Source organism: Papio anubis, chromosome 6, assembly GCF_008728515.1.
Source record: "Papio anubis isolate 15944 chromosome 6, Panubis1.0, whole genome shotgun sequence".
In the NCBI taxonomy this organism is placed as follows: domain Eukaryota; kingdom Metazoa; phylum Chordata; class Mammalia; order Primates; family Cercopithecidae; genus Papio; species Papio anubis.
In genome coordinates this window covers 13640883-13664356 of record NC_044981.1, presented here as the reverse complement: position 1 = coordinate 13664356, position 23474 = coordinate 13640883, and the positions used below count along the sequence as shown (strand labels likewise).

The 23474-nt window shown below is 34.4% G+C and overlaps 1 protein-coding gene across 2 annotated transcripts in view; it reads left to right on the top strand.

Moving 5' to 3' along the window:
* The window catches only part of RANBP9 (RAN binding protein 9), a 94495-nt gene that overhangs the window by 47225 nt on the left and 23796 nt on the right, over positions 1–23474 (top strand). For both annotated transcript variants that reach the window (XM_009204465.3, XM_031666917.1), the window contains exons 3-6: positions 8724–8776; positions 10265–10432; positions 14684–14706; positions 22657–22841. In XM_009204465.3, the coding sequence (XP_009202729.2) occupies positions 8724–8776; positions 10265–10432; positions 14684–14706; positions 22657–22841 (429 nt within the window). The remainder of the gene's footprint in view (positions 1–8723; positions 8777–10264; positions 10433–14683; positions 14707–22656; positions 22842–23474) is intronic.

The window sequence follows — 23474 nt, the reverse complement described above, 5'->3', positions numbered from 1 at the left end:
CAAGATAGTAGGCTTAAGCCTATCGATAATAGGAATTAAACTAGAATGCTGTTAGTCTCCATTGTATGTTAGGCACAAACGTTACTTACATAACGTAATAAATATATAATTTGTGATGATCTACGTTGACATATTGGTCTGAAAAATCTTCATGTTCATTGCTCTTTGTAAACACATAGTACCACAGTAATAAATTTCTTGTTCGCATAAATTTTGCTTGTCTGTCATTATTGGGTTGAGTTTGTTTTTGTATGTCAGACAGCCTTCATATTCAGTTTACTGTGAGTTACGAGCCACACCCAGCCACACCTGGCGTTACAAATTTCCCTCTGTCAGATAACCCTCCTTTCATCACTTTACTATAACTCACAAGTGGTAACTCTTATGACACCCATTTCCCAAGTATAAACTTAGGTGTTTTTCAAGGTAAAATACTCACTTTCTTGTAGTATCTCTTCTGTAACAATTTTGTTGTTGTTTTGAGACAAGGTCTGTGTCACCCAGTGCCATCACATCTTACTGCAGCCTCGACCTCTCAGGCTCAAGTGATCCTCCCAAGTAGCTGGGACTATAGGCAGTGCACCACCATGCCAATCTTTTTTTTTTTTTTTTTTTTTTTTTGTGGAGAGATGAGGTTCCACTGTGTTGCCCAGGCTGGTCTTGAACTCCTGGACTCGAGCGCTCCTCTCACCATGGCCTCCCAAAGTGCTGGGATTACAGGCATGAGCCACTGTGCCTGGTCTAGTCCTTAATAATTGAATAGGTGTAAAATTGTTTTTATTGTGTTCTTATCTTTTCAAAAATGTGTTACTGACAACGTTTTTGCATGCTGTGCTCCTAACCCCATTTTCTTTGTAAATCTTGCAGCTTTTATTGCATGATTTTGTATAATGTGGTGATTTTTTTGAAACTCGTATGTCATGATATAACAGACCTGACTATAATTGTTTTATACGGTATCTCTTTATTCCTCTTTTCATCAGTCGATCCATCTTAACCTTTGATGCATTTCAGTGTAGGTATACTTCCCCCCAATCGCTACAGCCTGTATATCATTAACTTGAGTTTGATGTCAGCTTACTTCTCTTTCTGTGTGTGTGTGTGTGTGTGTGGGGTACAGTTTACATTTGGTGAAATGCACACATCTTAAGTGTACTCTTTGATAAGTTTTGCAGATGGGTACGCCTATGAAATGCAAAACTCTATCATAAAGTATAGAACATGATCATTCCCAGAAATGTTCCCTCATGCTCCTTCCTAGTTAGGCCCTTGACCCACCCTTTCAGAGGCAGCCATTGTTTTGACTTGTTTGCTACCATAGATTGGTTTTTCTTGTTGCAAAATTTCATATAAAAGGAATTATATGGCATATGCTCTTCTTGTATGTAAAGCTTCCTTGAGTCAACATGACATTTTTGAGATTGATTCATTTGTTTATCAGTAATTGTTTTTGTTTTTGTTGTTGAGTAGAATATACCACAATTTGTGTATCTGTTCACTTGTTGATGGATACCCAGGCTGTTTCACATTTTTCACTATTGTGAAGAAATCTGCCGTGAACCTATTTGTATGAATTTTTTTGGTAGACAAATCTTCATTTTTCTTATGAGTGGTATTGCTGGGTCATAAGGTAGGCAGGTGTTGAGTCCTATGAGTAACTGCCAGTCTTTGTTTCAAAGAGGTTTTATTGTTTTAAATTCCTACCAAAAATATATGAAAATTCCTATTGTGCCATATGCTTGGCAACTGACGTGTTGGTTTTATAAATTTTACCTATTCTGGCAGGTATGCAGTTGTATCTCAGTGTGGTTTTAATTTGCATTTTCCTGATGACTGACAATTTGGAGCACTTTTTCATGTGCTTGTTGGCTATTTGTAGTATCTTATTTTGTGAAATATCCATTCAGATCTTCTGTTCATTTTTGAAAATTGAATCATCTATGTCTTTTGTTGAGAAGTTTTAAATTTTGCTAAAGTTTTATTTATGAGTTTACTCTTTTATGGGTCTTCCTTTTTGTGTCCTAATAAATCTTTGCCTTATCCTCAAGTCATTAAGATAGTTTTACATGTTTTCTTGTAGAAGCTTTATAGTTTTTAACATTCATATTTAGGACTGTGATTCATCTTTATTTGATTTTTTTTTTTTTAAGAGACGGAGTCTTTCTTGCTCGTCACCCAGGCTGGAGTGCAGTGGCGCGATCTCCGCTCACTGCAAGCTCTGCCTCCTGGGTTCACGCCATTCTCCTGCCTCAGCCTCCCGAGTAGCTGGGACTATAGGCGCCCGCCACCACGCCCGGCTTATTTTTGTATTTTTAGTAGAGATGGGGTTTCACCGTGTTAACCAGAATGGTCTTGATCTCCTGACCTCGTGATCTGCCCGTCTCAGCCTCCCAAAGTGCTGAGATTACAGGCGTGAGCACCGCGCCTGGCCTCTTCATTTGATTTTTGTGTATTGTGTGAGATAGAGATTGAGGCTCACTTTTTTCCACGTGGATGTCAGTTATCTTATTATTATTTGTTCACAAGACTTTCCTTCCTCCTTTGGACTGTCTAGGCACTTTTGTAAAATATTAAATGACTATGAATGTGGATCTCTTTCTAGACTCCTTAATCTGTTGCATGGATCTGTTTGTTGATCCTTAAGTCAGTACCATACTGTGTAGATTACTCAGCCCATGCTATGTTTTGAAGTCAGATTGTGTAAATTCTACAACTTTCCAAGTTTTTCAGAATGTTTTAGATCCTTCACATTTCCATGTAAATTTTACTTATTTAATTTTAATTTTTTATAGCTGCCTAATAGGTGTCCATGTCTTGGGGGTACAGTGATAATTTAATACATTCATATAATTGTAAAGATAAAATCGGAGTATTGGGGGTATCTATTACCTTAAATATTTGTCTTTATGCTGGAAACATTTGGCGTATTCTCTTCTAGCTATTTTGAAATATGCAATAGAATGTTGTCAACTATAGTCATCTTACTGATCTATCTAACACTAGGTCTTGTTTCTTCTATTAAGCTGTATATTTACATTCATTAATCAGCTTCTATATACACTTTAGAATCAGCTTTTCCGATTAAAAAAATAAAAGAAAAGCCTATTGTGGTTATGCTTTACATTGCGTTGAGTCTGTGATCAGTTTAAAGAGAATAGTAGCTGAGGTGCCCAGTACGTAGACATGATATGTTTTGCCATTTATTTATGTCTTTTAAAATTTCCCAAAATGATGTTTGGTAATTTTGAGTAGAGAGGCCTGCACGTCTTTTGTTCAGTGTTTTATGTTTTCTGATGCTGTTTTAGATAGAATTGGTTTTCAATATTTTGTTTTTCTAGTATTTCTTGCCAAATACAGTGGACTTTGTAATTAACTTTGTATCCTGCAACCTTCTTAAATTCACTTATTCCAGTTATTTTGTAGATTCCTTAGGATTTTCTTTATAAACAATCATCTGTACATAGAGCCAGCTTTATTTCTTTTTAATTTTTATGCATTTTATTTCTCTTTTTTTGCCGTGTTGAAATGGCTAGGATTTGTAGTATAGTGTTGAGTAGGAGTAGTGAGCACTGGCCTTCTTGCTTTTTTGTTGGTTTTCGGAGAATAGTGTTGAGTATTTCACTATTAAGCATGTTAATTGTAGGGTTTTTATAGATACAGGTTGGGGAAGTTCCCTTGTTAGTTTGCTAAGAGTATTTATTTTGAATGGTGTTAAATTGTATCAGGTGTTTTTACTGCAGCTATTTCATGATAGGAGTTTTCCCCTCATATAGTAAAATACATTGATTGGTTTTGAATGTTAAACCAATCTTGTGTTCTTGGGTTAAACACTGTCTAGTAATCATATGTTATTTTGATACATGATTACAATTTCTTTTTATTTACTGACCTTTAAACTATGTCTCTGCTCTTTTTAGCGATTATTCTAGATTTTAATATATATTTTTTCATAACCTGTTGCGAATTAATAGTGACCCATTTTATGTAAAATATAGAAACTTGGATTTCTACATTTGTCACTTCCTCCTGTCCTCCTTGCTGTAATTGTCGTATGTATTACATCTATATATGTTATAAACTACACAATACATGTTACCACTTTTGCTTTAAAGAGTCATGTTTTAGGCAAATTAAGAGCATTTTTTTAAGTGTAGGTTTGCTGGCAACACATTATGTTTTTATCTGAGAATGTTTTTGTTTCATTTTTATTAAGAATATTTCTCTTGAAAAACATTTTGCATTTGGCAGGCTTTTGGGTTTTTTTTTTCTTTTTAGCACTTTTAAAGATTTCATTCCACTGTCTTCTGGCCTTCATATTTTCTAATAAGTCAGTGGAAATTCAACTCATTGTTCCTGTGAAAGTAATATGTCATTTTTCTCTAGCTGTTTTCTGCATTTTTTTTCTTTTTTGTTAGTTTTCAGCAGTTCAGTCGTGATTTGTGCCTAAGTGTGTTTTTCTTTTTATTTAATTAATGTTTGCTGAGCTTCTTGAATCTATACGTTTTTTTATTTTACCAAATTTGGGGAATTATTTTCAATTTTTTTTCTGTCCTATTCTCTTTCTCCTTGGGATTGGTTACATGTATTTTGGTACTGTTCCAAGGACTCTTACCCCCAGTACCCTTATCTTTTTTTCTCTGTCCTTCAGATAAGATCTGTTTTCATGTTACTATTTATTTTGCCATCTTCAGTCCGCCATTAAGTACATCAGTAAATATTTATTCCACACAGTTTTCAGCTCCAGGATTTCTATTTGGTTCTTGTTTTTGTTTGGGCACCTGTAACAAAACACCTTAGGCTGGGTAATTTATTATATAAACAGCATACATTTATTGCTCACAGTTCTGGAGACTGGAAAGTCCAAGATTAAAAGACTCCAGCAGATTCAGTTTCTGGTGAGAAATCTCTGCTTCATAGAAAACACCTATGTGACATCTGTGTGTCCTTACATGGCAGAAGGGGCAAACAGGCCTTCTCATGCCTCTTTTATAAGGGCAAAAATCCCATTCCTGAGGGTGCAGCCCTCATGACCTCCCAGAGGTCCCACCACATAATACCACCACATTGGGGACTGGGTTTCAACATAAGAATTTTGGGAGACACACACATTCAGACCATAGTAGTTCCTTTTTATTGATTCTTTTTCTTTTCTGGAATTTCCTTTCATTCAAAGCAAGAGTATTTCTCCCTACATCTTGTGCATTGTAACATTACCTGATTTAAATTTTTTTGTCTGCTGATTCTCACATCTGGATTGTCTCAGGGTCATTCCCTGTTTGTCCTTTCTTTTGAACATGGATATTTTTTGTTTATGTGTCAGGTAATTGTGTCCTAGCACATTATGTATGGATGATTGATTTTAAAACTCTGAATAGTGTTTTTTAAATCAATAATGACTTTTAGTGATATATTTTGTCATTTTCTGTGCTGATCGTTTCCTTGTCCATGCCTTTCTTCTATTTTCACTTGTCTCCCTGCTGCTAAAGTATGTCCTCAGATAGTTCTTTTGTGACAGTCTGTGTATAGTAAACCATTAGCTTTTATGTGTTTTAAAATATCTTATTTTTCCCTCATTCTTGCTGCATTACCTGGGAACTAAGTTCTAGGTAGACAGTTACTTTACTTTCAATACTTTGAACATACTGTGTCATTGTTTTTTGTCATCAGTTGTTGCTGGGGAGAAGTCTGCAGTCAGTCTAATTGCCATTCCTTGCTAGGTAATCTACTTTTCTTTCTGGTAGCTTTTAAGATTATGACCGTGATTGATGTTCTACAGCATGTTTTATGTGTGACTTAATTTTTATCTTCCTCAGTATGTTGTGTATATTTTCAATTCAGCAACATGTTTTTCAGTTCTGGAAAATTATTATCTAAAATTATTTCAACAAATACTGGTACACCACTGTCCTTACATCTTAGTGATTATGTTTTTTTTTCTTTTAGTATATTCCTAAATATACTTATTTTTATGTTTTTTTAAAATCATACTATCCATTGAGTGATATCATCTAGAATGAATTCATGTTCCAGTCATTTATTTTATTGGTCTTTTTCTTTTTTCTCATTTTTTTCTACATGCCTGTTGTGTCAGATTTGTTGATCTTATATTTTAGAATTTTGCCCTTGCAACCTTATTTTGATTGGGAAGTTTAACATTTTTCTTCATTTTGCTCATCTGTCTTTTTCTCTGTTTATTTTCTTTCTTACAGTTTGTACTTGCTTTTTAGTTCATTCCTCCTAATCCAAAACTAGGTTTGTATTAGAGTTTCCAGGTTCTTGCTTCAGCATGATGTTGAGAGTATTGCAGATTCTGTAATGGATCCATTCAATAACTAACTGGTTTAGATCCTGATTAAGAGGTTTCTCCTCTCTCTTTCCCCTTAACTACACCACAATGTCAAATAAGCTCTAGCTTAGACAGCAGGTGGTATCAGTATATTCTTAGCCTCCTTTCAAGAGGAGAAGTCTGTTCCAACCTTGGGCTTTAAGCAGTAAACATAGTTAATACTCCTCTTATGGAACATTTTTAGTCCTTGTTTACCCAGAGGAGGGGGAACTTTGAGCCACTGTTAAGTGCTCATGGACTCAGAGCTTTGCAGGTCCATAGCTTATATCCCCATTCACAGCCTTGTGTTTCTTCTCATTGTCTTATGACTTAGACTTTTTAAATAAAATATAATACTTACATTTTATATTGTACTTGTAGCAAAGGGGCTGAATCAAAATACAAACTTAATGAGCCTTCTTGACTAGACATCTATATGTTGTTTCCTAATGTTTTGTCACTCGTGTCTCACTTGGCATGTGCTCGTAGTAGTAATATTGCTCTTCTGAATCTAATTAACTATGTGTTTTAATTTCTAGTAGGGAAAACTGAGTTTTCTTTTTTAAAATTTTGTCTTTTGATCAAAATTATGTGTTTTTCCATATGAACTTTGAAATAATTTTGCTCAGTTTTAAAACTTCTGTTGGAATAGGTATTGAAATGTATAAATGTATGTATACATCATTTTAGAAAGGTTGTCCTCCTTTTTTTGTTTTTGCACTCCAGTCTGAGTGACAGAGTCCTGGTCTGTCACTCAGGGTGGAATGCAGTAGTGTGATTATTCACAGCTCACTGCAGCCTCAACCTCCTGGGGTCAAGCAATCCTCCCACTTCAGCCTCACACATAGCTAGGACCACAGGTGCGCACCACCACACACAACTGATGGTTTTGTTTTTTTTTTTTTTGAGACAAGGTCTCCCAGTGTTGCCCAGGCTGGTCTTGAATTCTTGGGCTCAAAAGATCCTCCTGCTTCAGTCTCTGAAAGTGCTGGGATTCCAGCTGTGAGCCTGTGTACCTATCTGAAAGACTGCCATTTTTATGCTCTCAAGTTATCCAGATCTTTACTATATCCATTTATATACAGCTTTTAATATGTAATTTTGAGCCTTCCTTGAGAACCTTATTCCTGTTTTATGTTTTCTGTAGTTATTGTGGCTGTCCAGCTGGCTGTACTAGAAGAAATATTAAAATGTTCCTCTTATATGAGTCACTTTGCCAAAATGCCTGAATAATTGTAAAAGGTTTTGGTAGATTCTGTGGTTTTCTATGTATGTAATCATACCCACTACAAATAAAGGTATTTTGTATCTTTTAACATTTATACTAGTCATTTAGTTTTCTTTTTATTAAGTTTTCTAAAGCCCCTAAAACAGTATTTAACAATTATAGGCATCTCTTGATTTTAGTGGAAATGCCTTCAGTGTGTTTTACTGTTGAATATCTTGCTTGCTGTATTTGGGGGAAAAGTGTCATAGTTAAATAATTTCCTTTTATTCTTATTTTATTGGAGTTCTTATTAGGAATGGTGGCTGAATTTTATCAAATGCCATTTAAAACCTTGATAACAATAATGGTCAATTATCCTTTTAACAAACTGGATTCAGTTTGCTTTTTATTTTGTTTTTCTTTTTGTGTTCATATTTACAAGTGTATTGTGTTATGTTTTCTTCCTTTGAACTATCTTTATCAGGTTTTGTTGTTAATGTTTTATAAGCATTTCAAAAATAACTGAATACCTTAATAATCTTTCCTTGTGTATTGTGTGGAGATTATTTTGTTCTAATTTTATAAATTGATAATAAAGAACCCTCTGTTTAGGTAGATTTTGTCAATTTGCTCAGTTTTAGAAAGCCAGTATAGAAAATACATACCTTGGGGTAATTTTATTAAGATATTTTTATGTGAGTTTGAAATTTTTTCCAAATGAGAATCCATATTTCTGTGTGTGTGTGTGTGTGTGTGTGTGTGCACGCGCGCGCGCGTGCGTGCATGGTCTAAATTTTTACTGTGCCCCTTGGGAAACATATTTGTTTCCTTAACATTTTTTTTCTTTCCACAATGCCTCTGTGCTTTTTTGTGAGAAATCTTAATCCCAAACATTTATCTGTAAATAAATTGGAGATATTTTTTATAGGTGTCAGTAGAGTGCATAGCTGTGTATTAATGCTTTGTGTATTTATGAATTATTACCGTATGAGTTTGCTGTGAAGTCTGAGTATTATTGGTACTTAATATTGCCCATTGTTGTTACGTAATAAATTGTAATAAAATTTTTGTAGCTACCTTAGGAGTTCGACCTTGGGCTTGGTTCTGATATTGTTTGAGAGTGTTTGGTAATTTATACATATATGACTATAATAATGTCCTTTTCTTCTCTCCCCTCACCCCCGCCAACAGTTACATGGGAATTGGTCTTTCTGCTCAAGGTGTGAACATGAATAGACTACCAGGTACACTTGTAATTGAATTACAGTATTATGTCTTATGAGTAGCTCTTTCTGGTTAAAATTTTCAAGTAAGAAATTATAATATTTAAAGATACTGATTTTCTGTGTTTTTAATCATCAATATCATGAATTTTAAGTGAAAGCTGTGTGGGATTTTTTTTTTTAAGACAGAGTCTCACTGTGTCACCCAGGTTGGACGGCGGTGGTGCAGTTTTGGCCCACTGCAACCTCTGCGTCCTGGGATCAGGCAGTTTTCCTGCCTCAGCCTCCCGAGTAGCTGGGATTACAGGCATGCGTCACCAGCCCCAGCTAATTTTTGGATTTTTAGTAGAGATGGGGTTTCACCATGTTGGCCAGGGTGGTCTGGAGCCCCTGACCTCAGGTGATCCACCTGCCTCCGCCTCCCAAACTGTTAGGATTACAGGCATGAGCCACCGTGTCCGGCCTGTGAGTGGTTTTTAATAAATTTAAATTTCACACTGTTTAGTAAAACATATAGTATATATGTCATGCTTTTTTTGTATTTTGATATTTTTAAGTTTTAGTACATAGTAATATCAACTACTTTAAATATTTTAATGTAGCTGGTTATATTGGCTACCCATCACATTTTTTACTTTTAACCCATCTTCAGTTGTTTAATGTTCTGGGAATATCGACTAATACTTAAAGTAAACTCAGGAAGAGATGAATAGAGATGGCAGACCTGTTTCCCAGCACCACTTATCAGAAGGAAGTGATTCTTAAATTATGTCTTCTAATACTCTCTTTGCCAAAGTTAAAAATTAATTTTGGCAAGACTTTTTGAAGTACAAGGCAAAACTATCAATGTAAAACTACATGAAGTGCCTGAAAGAAACAAACCAAGACAATGTAGTTGCATCTGATTGTAATCAGATATGTTACCTTGGCATACTTTCTTTGTACCCTTTTGCTTAAAATTATACTTGAAAGAGGGTTTGAGGTTTTTATTATTTGAAAACTCCTTATAGAAGTAACTGATCAGGTAAAAATCTCTTAATGATGATATAAACATATTTGTAGTTTGGTAAGACCACATCTTGTTTGGCTTTTATATTTGGATCACAGCCTTGAGAAACTTGCGGTGGTTGAATAGGATGTAATCTCTTTATGTTATATGAAACGTGTGTGTGTTTCTTTAAATCAAAGCAAAATTATTTTTAGTATATTAGCAAAACGAATATGCACAGAAAATGTGTCCTCCTGTGGTTGTAGCATTTATGTTGGTTTTTTCTGGTAGGGATTCTCTCTGTTTAATATTTTAGTGTTCTGTGTAGCTATTTTTCTTAAATTTGTAAACAGTATTTTAATATAGAATAAATTTTGTAATTGTTAAGAATTTAAATGTACATTGGAAATTTCACTTTTATATTATCTTGTACTGTTCTGATTTATCATAATCTTAGTGAATAAACCTAGTACAGAGGAACCTTACTTTTCATTGTAAATATGCTGGAACTTTCTCCATAGGTTGGGATAAACATTCATATGGTTACCATGGGGATGATGGACATTCGTTTTGTTCTTCCGGAACTGGACAACCTTATGGACCAACTTTCACTACTGGTGATGTCATTGGCTGTTGTGTTAATCTTATCAACAATACCTGCTTTTACACCAAGAATGGACATAGTTTAGGTACTGAGATAATATGTTGCATGCAAAATAACCAAATACTGAGATTATTATACTTCCAGGATGGTGGTTGTATTTATTATGTGAGTCTCCTTTATAGATAGATGCCTCTGAAAATGGTTTCTTCCTTTTTCCCCAGATAAAAGCTGAGGAAATGGTGAATATTTATATTCTGTGAAGGCCATCTATATGATACATATATGTATAGGAGTTACTGTAGAAATAATCCCTACACTGAGATATTTATTCTGGAAATAGAAATGCCACGAGTTTTCTGCTTTAAAAAAAACGCTACACAGTATAATCTAATTTTCTAAGTGACAGGTGCTAAGAAAAAGGAGCAGTCAGTTGTTAGGATAGTGTGGGGAATAGTAACAAAGGAAGGGAAAGCTTGATGCCACAAGCATATGAAGGGCATCAACACACTCAAAGGTCAGATCTGCTAACAAAGATGGTTAAGTTGGTAAATACAAGTTTGTTCTATGGAAGGGAGCAGAATTAAGCAAACAGTGACAAAACTTCTGAGAATAAAAAAACTGCTGAAAATAAAATAGGTTATGGACAACTTGAAACCCATACATTGTAAGACTAATAGTAAATTAAGATTTTCAGTGGAATATTCATTTACTCATAGCACTTCAAATTTGAAGTTGTATGTGGTCATTATATTCCTTTTTCTTAGAAGTTTTTTTTTTTTTTAAACTATAGAAAGTATAAAGGATAGTAACACTGATGCTTTTTGTTTCATAAAAAAGGATTTCACATTTTACTGCTGGAAAAATCTTTTGACTCAAATTATTTTTAATGAGGTAAAACGAAAAGAAGCATAAACTAAGTAACCCTAGAAGGCAGAAACTCTGCTTATAAATAGTATTTAGAAATTAGACTTAAAGTAGTATGCTTAGACATATAATAGATGTTCTTTAACACAAAAGCTGTTTTTTCTGTTATTTCATAGTATAATAGAAAATTCTGAATTTCTGGCTGCACTGGCAGTACTCTTTTCAAAGTTTTTCAATATATTTCTGATATAAAGTTAACTTTTTTCATATTTAGCTTAACATTTCTATTTCTGATTACTGATTTTAATTCTGAAGTCCTTCTGTATTATCTGACTTGAAAGTTTTTCTCAAGTCCACAACAGATCCTTTTCTCACTAGTACAATAATGTTAAGGACCCCAAGCAAATTATGTATATTTGTGTGTGATTTCATTGTTGTAGCCACCTGGTTTCCAAGAACAATACAGTCCTCTTGAATTTATTTGTTGTTGCTATTGTGACTGATCATATAATCTTAGTTGGCTTGACTGCTTAAGATGTTTGAAGTTTTGAATCCGGAGAAATCTAGTTTTAGGTATGATCTTTGGCTCAAAAACCAAAGAATACACTTTTAAAAAACCACAATCTCTTTAACATAAACTTTGAAAACTTTCCAGAGAAGAAATTTCATTTTGGGAGATAAGACAATCACAGGTGATATGATTTTATTTGTTCCCTGTTTTCACAAAGATTTAAATTAAATTTTTCTCTTGGCTGAGAAAGCTATTTTTTGAAATGTGTGATGTGTCTTTAAAAAGATGCACCTAATAATGGAGTCACATTATAAATTTTAATTAATTAATTAATTTCGTTTTGAGACAGTCTCCTTCTGTCGCCAAGGCAGGAGTACAGCGATGCGATCTCAGCTCAGAACCTCCACCTCCTAGTTTCAAGCAATTCTCCTTCCCCAACCTCCTGAATAGCTGAGATTATAGGCGCACCATCACCCCTAGCTAATGTTTGTATTTTTAGTGGAAATGGGGTTTCACCATGTTGTCTAGGTTGGTCTTGAACTTCTGACCTCAAGTGATACACCCGCCTCAGCCTTCCAAAGTGTTGGCATTACAGGCGTGAGCCACTGCGCCCAGACCACATTTTAAGTAAACCTGAATGTTTGGCATTATTCATTCTTAAATTTAATAAATATTAAACACATAGAGAGGTGGTATAACAGTGGTTAATAACAGTTCTTTAGTCAGACTTGCATGGGTTTGACTCCTGGCTTATGCCATGTAACCATATGTAAAGTACTTAACATTTCTGTGCCTTAGTTTTCTCACTTTGTCAATTAGGATCACTGTAATACCTATCTCACTAAGGTTGTTAGAGTAAACTGCTTAGTATGTGCACAGTTCTGGCATCTAGTGAATAATCATTAAATGTTATTTAGTATCATTGTTTGTCAGCCCTGAGCTAGGTTCCTGGGATCCACTGGTAAAACATTGATGAGCGGAAATGACTTCTCTAGAATAGGAGTCTACAAGCTATGGCCAAGTTAGCCTCCTGTGTATTGTAAAATAAAATTTCATTAGAAACCAGCCACACCCACTTACATATATTGTTCATGATTGCTTTCCTGTTACAATGGGAGAGTTGGGTATTTGTGTTAAAGACCATATGGCCTGGAAAGCAGAACATATTAGTAGTCCTTTGTAGGAAAGCTTTGCCTACCTCTGGTCTGGATTTGACATCTTAGAAGATAAAATACTGTTAAATATTTAGTTACTATTCCCTTGTACTTCCTAAATGGATAATCTGTACCCAAAACCTGATACATCTTTAGTTTCTGTTTCATGGAAGACTTTCAGAATATATATTTGCTTACTATATAAAGAAAAATAGAAAGGTTTTATTTAAGAAAATAAAAGAAAAACATTGCAGTATATAGGTTAACTTAATTTGATAATTTTTTACTTTGTTTTATTGAATAACATTCACCAATTGAAGATCACTTTTCAAAAAGCCTGACAAATCAGGAAATTATGAATATAGAAAATTGCTTTCTGTGTAAAATTCAAATAGTTACATCATCTTGTTAAAGTGGCATCTTTTCATGGTCTGAGCAAAAACGTGTGGTAACTTTATTTGGCAGTGTTAAAAAATGTTAACCTTTGGAATTAATTTTGAATTTTTCATTAGAGTTTTTGGTAAAGTGAAGATTTCAGTAATTACAGACACAAAGGATTTTTGCTAAGGATAGAATATACAGTCTTCATTATAACTAGATATCTTTGAGAAAAATAATTGATTAGCTTATGAAAAAATATTAGAAATATGTATAGTTATAGTATATTAAAATATTTGTTCTCTGTTGCTTTCTGTATTCTTTTTACTTTTGTGAAATTTTGGGGGTAAATTTTTTATTTGGGCTGATAGTACTTTGCTGTCTGTGTTATTAATGAAGTTAAATGTAATGATAATGTTTTATATGGGGGAAACAGGAACCCTAACTTTGCACAATCATAGAAGAATAAAATGTCAAGTAAGAAGAGACCTTAAAAATAATTTAATGGAAATTCCCTCGGTTTTCAGATAGTAATCAAGACTGTAGAAACAGTGGTGCTGGTTTGGTTTTGATTTTGTTTTAGACTGGAAGAATTGAGATCAACTGACTGACTCACCAATACTGCTCTCCCATTATTCTAGCGCTAAATCTTTAAAAATATATCTACAGAAATACTTTATTATCTTATTTTCAGCTAAGTTGTGTATTTGAATATTTGAAAGGAGGTCGTTAAATTGTCAGGTTGGGTTGACAGTAGACTTGTTACAATGATATTGCCATTGCTCAAGTTGTATCTAGAACGTGACTGTTGTAATTACTGTGAAAAGGTATTCAAGAGAAATTCTCAACTGTGCAAAATCCTTTATCCTTTGAAGGAGGAATTGATTTTTCCCATGAGTAAATCATAAGTTAAAGAATTTACTTTCATAAGAAACATTTTTTAAAGAAGCAAAAATATACTGTATTTTCCCTTGTTTGCCTTTTATAACAGAAAAACTCCTTTCCTTCCACCTAAAATTACTTAAAAGCTAAATCTAGATGATAATTGTTAAACGATGAGGCTACAAATGGCAACTTGGGGGTAAAAAATAAACTGTGACTGTTTTGCAACCAACTTTCTTAATGTGTTTTCTAATGTAGCTTTGAAGATATATCTAAAAGTATTTCAAAAATCCTGGAGACAATGGCAACATCTCAGAAATAAAATTTGTGTATGACTAGCGAGGCTGATTATCTTGAAGGGGAACAGCGTTCATTCACCCAGACATATGGTAGTGTTATTGATGAAAAATTAGTCTTGTTGTTTTTTATTTAGGCTTTAATGTTTTTTCTTTTGCCATTTGTTTCCTTTTAGTTAGAAGTTCAGCTTGTCAGTATAGTCTGCTTTGAAAAACAGTTTCTAATGCCACTTTTTTTTTTTTCTTTTTAGGTATTGCTTTCACTGACCTACCGGTAAGACTTTTTTTAAAGGCAATTTTCTATTTTTAATTAAAGAAAATATAAAGAAACTGATACTGGGCATATTTAGAAAGTTTAAAATAGAGTCTTATTGATATTTACTAAGTTTATACGACATGCAAAGAAGAGATCTTTTCTCTAACCACCTTGGGTGTAGACCCTCAGAAATTAAGCTCCAACTTGCACTGGATTCATTGTATAAAGGAAAATAAATCAGAATTGATTCTCAGGTATCTTTTTAAATGTCACCATTCATTCATTTGAAATGTATTTCCTTGGACTTTTCAGCAGAAAGCTGTATAGCAGTTCTAATTATTTATTCATCCAAGCTATATAGAGGCCTACCGTGTGGCAGGTTAAGTGCTTGGAATATATTATTCAACAAAACAGGTAGTAAAGGTCTCTGCCCTCTTGGACTTTATAGTATTCAAGCTGTGAAAGTTAGAGAATAAGCAGTACATGAAAAACAAATAAAGTAGAACATATTTTAAGGGTGTTAAGTATACTTTGGAAAGAAAGAGAAAAAAAAAGAGAATGGGAATACCAATGGTAGGACATAAGGTTGTTCAAGTTGCTCCCTTTTGCTCAAGGTGAGACTTGAGCTAAGGCTTTGGAGGAGTGAGGGAGTCTGCCAAGTGTATATGTAGAGCAAGAGCTTTCCAGGCAGAGGAAAGTTAGGGAAAAGGTTCTTAGGCAGGAGCACACATGGCTTGTTTGAAGAAGGGTCTGAAGTGTGGTAGAGAAGAGTGAGGAGGGCAGAGCATGTGTAGTAGTAGATGATCAGAGATAATGATGGGGTTGGGGGTAAGCTATTAATAGACCATCTAGACCTGGGCAAGCCATTGGGAGGGCTTGGACATTTACTCTGAGTGAAATACAAAGACATTGCAGACTTGTATTTGTCATGATATGACTTCAGTTTTTACAGGATCACTGTGATTGCTTAGTTGAAAAATAAACTAGGCTGGGCGCAGTGGCTCACGCCTGTAATCCCAGCACTTTGGGAGGCCGAGGTGGACTGATAACGAGGTCAGGAGATCGAGACCATCCTGGCTAACACCATGAAACCCCGTCTCTACTAAAAAAAACAAAAAAAACAAAAAAAAACAAAAAATTAGCTGGGCGTGGTGGTTGGCGCCTATAGTCCCAGCTACTTAGGAGGCTGAGGCAGGAGAATGGCATGAACCTGGGAGGCGGAGCTAGCAGTGAGCCAAGATTGTGCCACTGCACTCCAGCCTGGGTGACGACAGAGCGAGACTCTGCCTCAAAAAAAAAAAAAAAAAAAGTTATATGGGAGTAAGGGTAGAAGCAAGGGGACCTGTGAGAAGACTATTGCAGAAATTTAAGCAAGGGATGACAGTAACTCTCTTCAGTAGTGGTTTGATTTCACAGATCTTATTTACCAAACCCAAGTCACTGTCTGTTGTAATCTGCATCATCTATGACACCAAGGGGGGAAAAAGCTAACTGTGACATAATGCCTCCCTTATCACTTAGCATTTTTATCTTATACTCAATGATATCTTAGGTTTATTTAAATGTAGATTTTTAATCTGTGTCTGTTTTTAGGTGTTGCATACCTAAAAAAGGATGAAATAAGCAATATAAATTGATTAAGGTATTCCTAAAATTTCATGTTCAGACTCTAACCTTTTAAATCAGTTTTTTTTTTTAGAGTGGATGCCATGATTTTCTTTGATCTCACTCTGTCACCCAGGTTGGAGCGCAGTGGTGTGATCTTGGCTCACTGCAACCTCTGCCTCCCAGGCTCAAGGGATCCTCCTATTTCAGACTCCCAAGTAGCTGGGACCACCAGTGCACACCAGCATGCCCGACTGGTATGCTGGGTAGAGATGGGGTTTCACCAGGTTGCCCAGGCTGATGCCCATGATTTTCTTTGTGATACTATCTTCTCTGTCATCAAGAACATTTTTTAAGATTTCTGTGTTATGTCTCTGGGATTAATCTCCAAGCTGCGGATTATTCCATCGTGCACATTTGATGCTGTCACTTTCATGATATTAATCAATATCACGAAAATGAAAATTTCATCAGGAAAAGCAATTCAGTCCCAAGAACTTTTCAGTGAGCTCATTCCTTAACAAATTGCTCCTGTGCAGGCAGTGACAGCTGTGTTGTGACAGCTGCCTGACCATAGTAAGGTGTCATCAATTATAAAACGCATTCCAATTTTCAGAGATGTTTTGAGAGAGATGGTGGAAGATTCAGAGGTAGAGAATAGATACCAAATCTGTAGATTATATCCGTTAAGAAAATCCTAGGAAAAAACAGAAATCAAAATTATAATAGAAAATAATTTTAAGCCAAGGAATATTTGAACCCTACCAATCAAAAGTACTCATGAAGAAGCATTGTTTAGATCTGGGAGTCTGAGGTGGGAGGACTGCTTGAGGCCAGGAGTTCAACACCACTTTGGGCAATATAATGAGATCTCACCTCTACCAAAAAAACAAAAAACAACAAAAAAAACCCTGCCACATTATTTAGTAAATAGTGATGGAATAAGTCTTTATTATTATTTTTTAAAATATGTAGATATTGTTAGGACAAAGTGTAAAGTAAGTTCTAGATGGATTAAAGAGTTAAATTTTTAAAAATCCCAAAATAATAATAACAAAAAATATGATTCTTTTAAAAATCCAACTGAAAACCAAGAGAATTGGCTAATGGATTGGATCTGAAAATTATGTAAGGTCTGAGAATTGACCATTGTACGTAGCAGAGTAGAGGTCACTGGTGACCTGGACAAGAAAGTTGCAGCTGTGGGATGGAGACATCCTGATTGGAATGGATTTTAGGAAGAGGTGAATTGTAGACAGTGGATAACTCTGGAGGACTTTGGCCACAGTGAGGAGTAAAGAAATGGAGTAGTAGCTGGTAGTGGAAGTGAGGGCAGCAGAAAAAAAAATTAGGAGATTGAGCATGCTGACGAAAATGTTGATGTAACATAGAAAAAAAGTAGATGTAGCATAGAAAGAGGTAGACAGGTGTGTAATTGAGGGGATGGGCTTTTGAGAAGAGCATTGTGGGGACAGGCAGTGTGTGTAGGGGCAGATTCTGGTTGGTGGGTTGATTTGGTCTTTAACAGGTAAGACTCTGGTGAGAATGCTGTAAGTTTCATTTAGAGTTGGGTAAAGGGTTTAGTGACTTTTTAAATTTTTTTATTTTTTTCTGTTGCGGCACTAAGCATGTGAAACCAACTAGTCAGTGTGAGCTTTTGTTGTTGTTAGCTTTCATTTTCTTGTTCATAGATAGAGGTGATCATTTGGGAAAAGCTTGGTTGGTTGTAGACATGTTGATTATTTTCTCTCCCTCTTTTGAATCACCAGTTATGTTTTCTCCCTCAGGTAGCCAATGATCATGTGCAACTTCCTTGTAACAGTGGTTACGGTGGTGGTTTTAGGTTTCCTTTTAGTATAGTAGTTTTCATTTTTAATACTGTAGATCTTCTGGGACTTCCACAGGCTTCATATCACTTTTCTTTTAAAGGAAGCATCAAGGAAGCGTTGATATATTTGTCTTCTACACCTGGGATCTCTCACAAGCTACCCATACCATTGAATCCTGAGAGAAAGTATATTTGCAGAAAATCCAGTTTACCTATATTGTTCTGCACCTGTTATGGAACATAAGTGTTTATACAGCTTTGAAAACCTTAGATTTTTTTCAAAATAGTCTTTTTCCTCAGCTTACCTCACCAGTTTGAGAAATGACATTAAATATAACTAATTCAGTTTGGGATTTAATTATACAATTAAATTATGATAGTTGCACAGTTCTGTGAACATACTAAAAAACATTGAAGGCTGTTGCTTTTTAAAGACTTTTGTTATAGTAACTGTTCTCATTTTAAATGACGTTGTTTTTGAATTCTGGGCACTGACTTGAAATCTACTTTTTGTGGATACATTATTTGTATAGTCATTTTTATTAGAAGAGATCTAATGTAGACCAAAGCTGTGCTATTGAGAACAGAAATTTATATTGTATACATTTAGCTTTTAAGCAATTTCTAGATTGAAAATACCTTTTGCAAGTTAATAGAAATGTTTTCCTATTCTTTTCATAAAGCACCTATTCTGTCTATGTACTATTCTACATGGGCGGGAGTATTTTTCTGGAAGACATTATTACATATAAATCTATAGTGACGGTGCACCTGCTGCATGGATGAACCTTGAAAACATGCTAAATAAAAGAAGCCAGTCATCTGGGTGCGGTGGCTCACGCCTGTAATTCCAGCACTTTGGGAGGCCGAGGCGGGCGAATGAGGAGGTCAAGAGATCGAGACCATCCTGGCCAACAGGGTGAAACCCCATCTCTACTAAAAATACAAAAATTAGCCAGGCGTGGTGGCATGCAGCTGTAGTCCCATACTTGGGAGGCTGAGGCAGGGGAATCGCTTGAACCCAGGAGGCAGAGTTTGCAGTGAACTGAGATCATGCCACTGTACTTCAGCCTGGGCCACAGAGCGAGACTCTGTCTCAAAAAAAAAAAAAAAAAGAAAAAGCCAGTCATAAAAGATCACATATTTTGTTGTTCCATTTATGCAAAATGTCCAGAATGGGCAAATCCATAGAGTTAGAAAGTAGATTAGTGGTTGCCGGGGGAATGGGGAAATGGGGAGTGGCTGCTAATGGGTACTGGGTTTCTTTCTGGGGTGATGGGATTGTTATACAATTATAATAGCTGCACAGGTGAACATACTAAAAAACATTGAAGGCTGTTGTTTTTTAAAATCTGTAATATAGCAAGTTAAGGATTATGTCCTTAATCCTCTTCCCCCAAATTCTCCAGTTTTAAGGTTGAGTAAATGGTATAAAAATTATAGTTACTTTTCAGTGAGCCAAAACTGACTTAATATTACTAAAACTATTTTAAATCTGTATCAGATTACAGAAGTAATGTATAGTATTAAATACTTAAATGAGAAATGTTTATATATACAGAAATGTACAAAAGAGAAGTTCTTCATAGTCCCAGTCTCTTTGGCTATAATGTTTGTTTTAACTTGAGTATATATCCTTTTAGACTTCTTTCTAAACACCATATAAGCCAGTATGTTCATTTTTTAAATGTTTATATGAAAGATAGGGTCATAACATATACAATATGTTATACCTTACTTTAATGTGTATAGGACATCTTTCTATGTCCATACATAACGTTTTTCATTCTGTTCTTTTTGCCTGCTTTATGTTATCTTATTGTATTAACTTACTACCACAATCGATTAATTATAAAATGTACATTTTTTTCATATTTTAGTATTTCTGAAATGAGAATGCACTGTAGAATCAATGACTGGTCAGAGTTTAATTTGCATTATGTTTTCCTAGACACAAAATAGTGATATTTGATACTATTAGATTCTGAGATTTGATGAATGTGGTATAGTATCACCTATCTGTGAATATTTTAAAGTTTTGTTTGCGTTACAAATAATGCTACAGGACATATCTTTGTACATACTTATTTTTCTGTAAGAATACACTCTTCCAAGTGAAATTACTCAGTCAATGTTAATAGATTTTTCCTGATTTATTTATTAAAAGATTATATCAGTTTATTTCTGTGTAAGTAGATGAGAGGGTTATTTCCACAACCCTTATCAACATTGGATATTCTCAGCCTTTCAAGTCTTAATCTGATGTGCAAAAGTTTTTAAATCTTGAACTTTTAATTTAATTGATTTTATTTTTAAGTGCACGTTAAAAATGTTCATCTAAAAAGTTGAGTGTGATTAAACTTCTCTTTATGTGTTGTCATTTTTATTTCTTCTACAAATTGCCTTCATATTCGTTGCCATTTTTAAGAATTTGAACTTTGTCCTCCTAAATTTTTTCTATATTTGGAAAACACATTTTGCCATATGTGTGGCAAGATTTTTTTTCTAGAAGGTCATTTATCTTTGTCATTTGTGGCATGTTTTGTCACAGCGAAGTTTTAAATTTTTATGAAATAGTTTTATCAGAGAATTCATGAATGTTGATTGTCTTTGATAGTGTTGATATAATTATTTTTTCTGAATTTATAAGAAAATTTAGATGAGCAGATCGTTTTAAAAGTGCCTTTATTTAGACAGTACTGAATATCATTATAAACTCTGCGTAATGAACATAATCGTCTCACTCTGTGGTTTTTGACTTATATGCTTTTGTGTTAAAGTATTTCATAACTGTAGTGGGTTTTCTGTTCTTTTGTGTTTTGTTTTGTTTTGTTTTGTTTTAGACAGAGTTTCACTTTTATTGCCCAGGCTGGAGTGCAATGGCGCAATCTCGGCTCACCAAAACCTCCCTGTCCCAGGTTCAAGCAGTTGTCCTTCCTCAGCCTCCCGAGTAGCTGGGATTACAGGCATGCACCACCACACCCAGCTAATTTTGTATTTTTAATAGAGGTGGGGTTTCACCATGTTGGTCAAGCTGGTCTGGTACTCCTGTCCTGAGGTGATTCACCCGCCTCAGCCTCACAAAGTGCTGGGATTACAGGCATGAGCTGCCGCTCCTGGCCTGTTTCTATAAAGTCTTTAGGTCTCAGTTTTCTCACTGGTGAAATGAGAAGGCTGTACTATCTCACCTGTTTTTGGCTTAAAAGTTTATAAACTTGTTAGCTCTGTTGATTATTGAGAATCAATACATTTGCATACTTTGCTTTAGCCATTTATTTCCATAATCCACTAGTACTTTATGTTTTTTGATATTTTGACACACTTTTGTTTCTATTTTGTTCTGCTTGATTGAACAGTTGTTTTTAAATACACCCTCTTTGCATTTTACTGTGAAATCTAACATCTTATATTCACACAGAAATTATCTGTTCTTGATCTTTACCTTGTTTTGTACTAAAAATACTTGTTATAACTATTAAATCAAAGATATAAGACATACATACAGAAAATGAAAATATGGTAGGATTTGGAGTTGCAAGAGGAAAAATCAGTTTTGGATGTGGTGTCAGACAAACTTGTGTTCCAGTTCCATCTCTGCCATTTGTTAGCAGAACGACCATGAGCAAGTTATTTAACCTTGAATCCTCATTTTTCTCTATCTTTGTAGTAGAAATAATAATAGTGGCCTCACAGAATTATGATTAAACCCTGGCATTTTGTAGCCACTCAGAAACTCATTCTCCCTTTAGATGTAACAACCAATTAGTGACATAGCCAAAAGAATGACTCCTCTATTTTTTGTTTATTTGAAGTTACCAGCTTTTCATCTTGATTAACCTTGAAACCATGGAGTGTACCTGAATGCATTTCTTAGTTTGGGTATTCAGGTTCATTCTTTTCCTCCCTTGAAATACGTACATTTGAGGTTTTTTTCTTTTTCTTTTTTTTTCTTTTTTTAATACAGAGAATCCCCACTCTTCATGGCACTGTGTTTTGCTTATAGTTAAGGTCGTATCCCCTTCCCTTTGTAAAGTTAGGCATCCCAAATGTACAGAATGAAAATAGTAAATTTAAGCTATTAAATGACAGACTAGCTGAGATTGTACTTTTATGATAACTAGCTTTAACATGCAGTTTATAGAAATGTATCATATATAAAATCTGGGATAAACCTGAGTTATGTGTTTATATTTGAATTTCTGTGACTACTGTATGACATAATCTTAGAACAAGAGTTACATCCACATATTATTAGTAGCATAATACCTCATGGTATAATACAACGTTGTCCCTGAATAAATAAAATAGAGATCTTCGTTCGCTTTGTTTTTTCTTGATGATTAAATTGCAAGAAGTGATATTTTTTCATCTAACATATAATTGAGACCATTTGTTTTAGCCTTTTACTAATATTTTGATTGGAATTTTAAAATTTGAAGTAAATTTATAGTTCTGTTCTTTTAAATATAACATTAAAAAATTATTAAATCTAACATAAAATGGATAGATATTTAATGAAATACGTTATCTTACAGCCAAATTTGTATCCTACCGTGGGGCTTCAAACACCAGGAGAAGTGGTCGATGCCAATTTTGGGCAACATCCTTTCGTGTTTGATATAGAAGACTATATGCGGGAGTGGAGAACCAAAATCCAGGCACAGATAGATCGATTTCCTATCGGAGATCGAGAAGGAGAATGGCAGACCATGATACAAAAGTAAGAGTGAAGAAATTTGAATTTATGTTATTCAGAATCTATTTTTTATAAGATATTTATTCTTTTGGTATCCATGGAAGCTTTTTAATCCACTAATTTATATACTAACATCTATTATATTACTGATTTTAATCTCTCAACAAAAAGTAATTTACTCCACTCTTTAAACAAATTAAAAACAACTGTTTGATCACACACATTCAGAATTGTATTTCAGTCTGAATTAATTTGACGAAGGAAATAAAATGATGTTAGGTCACCTAGGCTAGGTTAATTCATTTGCTATTCTTAGTAATAGTATTTAATGATTTCTGTAGGTTATACAATTTAACTTTTAATAGTGTTAATGCAAAAGATAAAGTTGAGAGATCATCTAAATTTTATAATCGGGTTCTGTGGATTTTGGACACGAACTTGGCTGTGTTTAAGCTCTCAATATCTGAACTATCAGCAGTAGTGAAGTATAGACTTAAAATTTAAATAAATACCATTAAATTTAAAAAGTCATCTTCACTATTATAATCCAGGCCAAGAAAATAGCAGACTTTCAGATACAATTGGTCCAACACATTTCATCTTTAATGTCCTTATAATTGCCTTGAATATTCTTAACTTTAAAATTGTAATAAAATA